Here is a 6,310-nt window from a genome sequence, read left to right as displayed (position 1 = left end):
CGTTGGAATATGCAAACGTTGGAATCCAAAAGATAAAGCTTATATTGATGTTCCTAGACCTGCGATTGTTGCTTCGTACAATAAAGGAATGGGAGGAGTAGATTTGGCCGATATGCTCATGGAGCTTTACAAGGTCAACCACCGTTCAAGGAAGTGGTATATAAGAATTTTTTATTGGTGCTGTTTGTGTAGGGGGGTCGAATTTCCTTCTGGTTGATGGCAGCTAGGTGAACTTTTCCTTTTCCCTTTTTCCTCCCAGTAAATTGTTTGACACGCAGAGAGTATTTTCACTTCACTTGATGTATTCAGGTATAAACTTCAACTAACTCTAGCATAGCTTAAGAGCAGGGCACCAAGCCCCGCTTGGAGCGGAGTGTGGGGAGTTCTTTCGTGGGGAGAGCGATGGGCACCATCGGGAGAGCGGCGCGAGGTGAAAGCTTCCGCCTCCTTTAACCCTTGTGTTGCCCGGTTGGGCATAAACATGCTCCCCCCTTGCAGGAGTGCAAGACCCAGGCAGTTTAATGGCACGCTCCGGACAGGGTCCAGACAAAAACTGTGCGCATCGCAATCGGCACTTATCACCGCTTAAGCAGCTTCCTCCGGAATGTTGGTGGGCCAGGCAATTGGCGCAGTACTTATTCGCCAGCACTGCCCTCATCCTCTTCTCCACGTTCAGCCGCAGGAAGCGACGGCATCGCTTCAGAGGATGGATTCCGCGACAGACTCGGCAACGGAAGGACTCAGTTCCTCGCGAACATCTGCGCTCCTCTTTCGATGCCTGTACTGAACGCGGTCTCGGAGCCATGGAAACGGGATCTAGGTTGACGAATATCAGGAAGCTGCCGGGACAAATAATGAAGAGAGCGGATTAATGTAGGACGATAGAACACATATTACTACTGGCAGCTCGGCCCTTCTTACTTGGGAGGAAGGACCAAGTGCTGGACGCTACTGTAGTTTTACGTAATGGGTTTGAATTCTTTCTTCTGGAGGAAGAAAGATCAACTTTGCGACGGGACGCTTCACAATACCGCGAGCGGTAAGCAGTTCGACGACGCGGACATTGCCGTCACTGCCAGGGTGTGTCTGGTGGATTCGCCCGAGACGCCATTCATTAAATGGAAGATTGTCGTCTTTGAGTACCACCAGATCGCCCACTTCAAGATTTTTAAAAGGGAATCGCCACTTATTGCGCTTATGTAGCTCCTTCAGATACTCGTCTTTCCATCGGGTGCAGAAATGCTGACTCACGGCCTTCAGACGCTGCCACCGGTTAATGATAGACGGTACCTGATCCTTGATTTCAGGTTCCGTCACGGATAGCAATGGACCGCCAACTAGGAAATGGCCTGGGGTCAAAGCTAAAGAGTCGGTGGGGTCTTCAGACATAGGAGAAATCGGCCGCGAGTTCAAACACGCCTCTACCTTAGCCAGCAGCGTAGAGAACTCTTCAAAAGTATACCTTTGGTTGCAAGTGGCCTTGTAGAACAGAGTTTTAAAACTCTTAACTCCAGCCTCCCACAACCCTCCCATGTGTGGTGCCCCGGGAGGGATGAAATGCCAGGACAGATTCTGATGGCTGTAGTGGGATAATATTTTCTGCTGGGTAGAACTTAGGAAATCTTTTTCAAGCACTCTGGATGCACCTACGAAGTTTTTTCCGTTGTCGGACTGCACTTGCTGGGGACACCCTCGCCTCGATACAAAGCGAGCGAATGCTGCCAGAAATGCTTCGGTACTCAAATCCGAAGTTGCCTCAAGGTGAATGGCTTTGGTGGAAAAGCAAACAAAGACACACACATATCCCTTTGATATGCGGCAAGCGCGGCCGGTGAAACTCTTGATGTCGAAAGAACCTGCGAAATCTATCCCGGTGGTCGTGAAAGGTCGTGCGAAGGTAGTTCGCTGGGCCGGAAGGGTGCCCATTAGCTGTGATTGCAGCCTTCTTTTATAAATCACACAGACTTTGCATGAACTGACCACCGATTTTACTAGATTCCGCAGTCTTGGAATCCAGTATCTCTGTCGGATGAGACGGACTACCAGTTGGCTGCCCCCATGGAGAGAGATCTGATGCGTGAAAAGCACCAACAGCCGGGACAACGGACTTACTACTGGCAACAGAATGGGGTTACGCTCATCGTAACTAAGGGCCGCTGCTTGTTGCACGCGCCCACATGCCCGGATCACACCTGATACGTCAATGAAAGGATTCAAATTGAGAATGGTGCTAGACGTGGGCAGAGATTTCTTCTGCTGTAGACACCGATGTTCCGTCGGAAAGTAATCACGCTGAGTGACTCGGATCAACGCCTGGAGTACTTGATTGATCTCGCTAGAGGTCACCTCCCCGGAGTAATCGTTTGGAAGTTTACGACACCTTCTGTCGAAACGGATCACATATGCTATCACTCGTAAGGCACGTGCCAGATTGGAAAAACGAGATAATATCTTGTTGGCTGGCTTAGCGATTGCGACGTGGACCTTCACTACCCGCTTCTCCAAGGCAGTGTCTAGTGGGAGTGGTGTCGCTCGCTGCCAGGACTCTTGTGGTTCCCGTAGCCATGGTGGACCGTGCCACCACAAATCCTTGTGTACCAATTCCTGCGCACTCAGGCCGCGGCTAGGGAGATCTGCTGGGTTGTCCTCTGAACTAACGTGATTCCATGGGGCGTCATTTGTTGCCGTCACAATCTTTGCTACCCGATTTGCGACAAACGTTGTCCATGTGCAGGGTGGCTTATTTAACCACGACAGTACGACGGTGGAATCTGACCAATAAAAAGCCTCCGCATTATCAACTGGAAGTTGCGGAAGAACTGCAGCTGCCAGTTCCGCTAAAAGTGTAGCTCCGCATAATTCAAGGCGGGGCAATGAAACCGTTTTAACCGGGGCGACTCTAGATTTCGCTGCAAGAAGGCAGCATGATATGCCTTGGTCATTGCTAACGCGCACGTAAATTGCGGCACCATAAGCCCGCTGTGACGCATCGCAAAAACAATGGAATTGGATGTCGGAATTTGGGTCATGAAGAACCCATCGTGGAATCCGGATCTGGTCAAGGAAGGAGTAGCTCTTTGTAAAATCCTGCCACCTGTGATGGAGTTCACTGGGCAATTGATCATCCCACCCTAGCTCTTGTAACCAGAGCTCTTGCATAAACACCTTGGCTTGAATCACAAAGGGAGCCAGCCAGCCAGCCAGCCAGCGGGATCGAATAACTTGGCGATCTGCCCGAGGACTTCTCGCTTAGTATAAGCTGACTTGACATCTTGGGGTGAGATGACAAAATAAAATTCATCCGTAGTCGCTTTCCATCGGATTCCCAGTGTTTTCGCTGTGCTGGCCTCTTCGATGTCGAGGAAATCAGCATTCAGTAAATGACTCTTTGGAATACAACTGAGCACGCTCTTCACATTCGATGTCCACTTGCGCAAGGGAAAGCCAGCTGAACCCAGAGCGTCTTGAAGTTCATTGACCATTGCGATTGCCGTTGTTTCATTATGAGCCCCTGCCAGGACATCATCGACATACATATAGGACTTGATAATATCGCTAGCCAAAGGAAATTTGGATTGTACATCACTTGCGAGTTGCTGAAGTACTCGGATGGCTAAGAACGGAGCACAGTTAATGCCAAACGTGACGGTATTCAGCTCGTAATCACAAAGTTGCCCCTCTTTATTTCGGAACAGGATCCTCTGAAATGGCGTATGGATTGGATCGACCATAATTTGGCGGTACATTTTTGTGATGTCGGCATTGAAAACTACTCGGAAAAAACGCCACTTGAGAATCTGAGTAGTGAGATCGGACTGAAGTACCGGACCAGGGTAAAGTATGTCGTTGAGACTTACTCCGTTGGTGGACTTGCTAGAGGCGTTAAAAACTACCCGTACCTTTGTTGTGGTGCTGTCGGGCTTGAAAACCGCATGGTGTGGCAAATAAAAATTGTTATTAGTGCCGTCAAATGGAACCTGACGCATGTGGCCCAAGTCCAAATATTCTTGGATGACGGCGTCATACTCAGTTTTTGCCGGAATATTTTTAAGGAGTCGGCTTTCGTTTTTTAGGAACTGAGCCAATGCCCCTGGTCTGGAATGACCAAGGTTGATGTTGGTTGGATCTCGAAACGGAAGTGAGACCGTATATCTCCCCGAAACATCTCTTCTTGTGGTCTTCTGGAAATTGACATCGCAAACAGAGTCAGAATCTCCTACCGGTTTGCCCGGTAGATCCTCCACCTCCCAAAACCTTGTGAGAAGAGTTTCAAGTCCCTCCTCTCTGCTAACTGCGACCCTCGTGGTGAACGCGGCACATGAACTGACGGGGACCCCTTGCAACGGGCCTGAAATGACCCAACCGAATCTCGTCTCTTGAGCCATTAAAGATCCGCACACTTCGGTCTGGATGCCGGAAAGAGTCACCGCTGGTATTACATCAATGCCAAGGAGTAGATCGATCTTTGCCTTTAATCTGAAGGAGGGGTCGGCTAGAGGAATATTGGGCATTCCTTCCAGTGTGGCTTGGGCTATCGTACATGACGGCAAATCATCAGCAACTTGGGACAAGACAAACGCTTCTATCTCGATCTGGACTGGAGGTCCATGCGATGACCGAATGCTTATGTGACAGACCTTCAAGGTTCTATTGACCTTTCCGTTAATGCCTGTCACTTCGGCCCTGACAGTTTGGAATGGTAACTTCATGAGTCGGAACATTCTTTCGGATATGAAATTGGCTTCAGAAGCCGGGTCTAATAGCGCCCGTGAAGCATAAGTAGTGCCCTTGTGCCAAAAGTCCACGATCGCTGTACCTAGCAACTTATCTCGTGAGGACCTTGCCTCAGAGGTAAAGTAAGTCCGGACAATATTGTGCGAACTGGGCTGGGCTGGGACCGACGTTGGATTATTCTCCGGTCGGGCGTCCTTGTGCAAGAGCGTATTGTGACGCCCCTTGCACGTGAAGCAATTGTGCTGACTCGGACAGTCTTTTACTTGATGTCCTCTTGCGAAACAGTTCAGACAAAGGGACTTTTTCTTTATGTATGCCACCCTCTCTGGCACCGTCATCTGAAGGAAGCGGGGACATCGACGCACCGGGTGATTCTCCTTCATACAGAGATCACAGGATTTTGGTTTGGTGGTCACCTTGGCATCAAATGTATTAGCCTTTCGGGTGGCTGGAATCGGATTTCGTGGAGGTTTCGATGTGGGAACCGAAATAGCCATTGCAGTTGTATTTTCCACCGCTTCGAGCGTACGGAACCGCTCAGTGAGGAAATCGTCCATCATTTGCCACTCTGGAATGGCAGTCTTGTCTCCCAGAGATTGCTCCCATAATGAAAGGGTATTCTTTGGCAATTTGATGGAACAGAAAAATACGAACATGCCTCCCCAAGTGGTTACTGGCAGGCCACAGTGCTCAAAAGCGCGAATGGATGCCTGCAGAGCATTCTGATGATCCTGTAATGCTTTTCCGGACTCATGGGAAATTTGAGGCAGGTCAAGAAGTGCTCGGAATTGGCTGTTCACGATAAGTCGCTTAATTTCGAAACGCTGTTTAACAGTGTTGCCGTTTTGGCTTATTTTCGGCCAGATCTGGCTTATTTTCAAGAGCGATTGCGGATAAAATTGGGAAATTGCGGATAGCGGAAAATCTGGCTTATTTAAGAATCGAAACAGCTAATTTTTAGCTTATTTAATATATCTTTTAGTTGTTATAATAAAGTTTCCCAAATGCCGATTAATTGACAAAGTTACAGTCTGGCAACTATTGAAGTCTTACATCACTAATTTCTGCAATACTTCCATCTCTAACTACCTTGATTAAATAGATTGGTCATTTGTAAACATGCCTAAAGAAAATTAAATTAATTTTAAAAACTAAAAAAAAAAAACATCATTCCGATTTTGGAGTTTTTTGGAATTCCCAATATTGACGAAATTGAACGTCAATACAATGAATTGACACTTATCTCTTGGGAAAATACTGAGGACACAATTAAATTTTGGGTTGAAGTATTGAATTACAGAGACTCGGGCGGAAACAACCGGTTTTCTAAGCTGAGTTCTGTTGCGCTTGAAATACATTCTTTACCTTGGTCGAACGCCGAAGTGGAAAGGGTTTTTAGCCAAGTTAATTTAATAAAAAATAAAATAAGAAATAGGATGAACGTTGACACGTTAAATTCAATATTAACCATAAGGTAATGTCTCAGAAAGTGATAGTCTCATCAGAACAAAAACTTATATTTTTAAATTCTAGATCCGGATTGAGCCGACACAACAAATGTTGCTTTGATTACAAA

The 6,310-nt window shown here is 47.5% G+C and overlaps 1 protein-coding gene across 1 annotated transcript; it reads right to left on the bottom strand.

The window, feature by feature from the left end:
- Window positions 1-328: 328 nt before the first annotated feature.
- LOC137575644 (uncharacterized) lies at window positions 329-5,813 on the bottom strand. The gene is made up of 4 exons (XM_068288309.1): window positions 5,788-5,813; window positions 3,265-5,526; window positions 1,007-3,094; window positions 329-839 (listed from the first exon to the last, which is right to left on the bottom strand). The coding sequence occupies exons 1-4, from the start codon at window positions 5,811-5,813 to the stop codon at window positions 329-331; spliced, it is 4,887 nt and encodes a 1,628-aa protein (XP_068144410.1).
- Window positions 5,814-6,310: the final 497 nt, after the last annotated feature.

This window comes from Drosophila tropicalis, unplaced genomic scaffold (assembly GCF_018151085.1).
Source record: "Drosophila tropicalis isolate 14030-0801.00 unplaced genomic scaffold, ASM1815108v1 contig_1002, whole genome shotgun sequence".
NCBI lineage: Eukaryota > Metazoa > Arthropoda > Insecta > Diptera > Drosophilidae > Drosophila > Drosophila tropicalis.
Note: the sequence above shows the minus strand (reverse complement) of the source record. Positions and strands in the feature narration are given on the sequence as shown.

What these genes read in the sequence shown, in the direction of transcription:
- LOC137575644 (XM_068288309.1), bottom strand. Translation starts at nt 5,813, where the DNA reads ATGGAAGTATTGCAGAAATTAGTGAT. An exon ending in ATCTCACCCCAAGATGTCAA is followed by an intron (nt 3,095 to 3,264) that starts GTCAGCTTATAC and finishes ACTCCATCACAG; the next exon opens with GTGGCAGGATTTTACAAAGA. An exon ending in GTGAAGCGTCCCGTCGCAAA is followed by an intron (nt 840 to 1,006) that starts GTTGATCTTTCT and finishes TTGTCCCGGCAG; the next exon opens with CTTCCTGATATTCGTCAACC.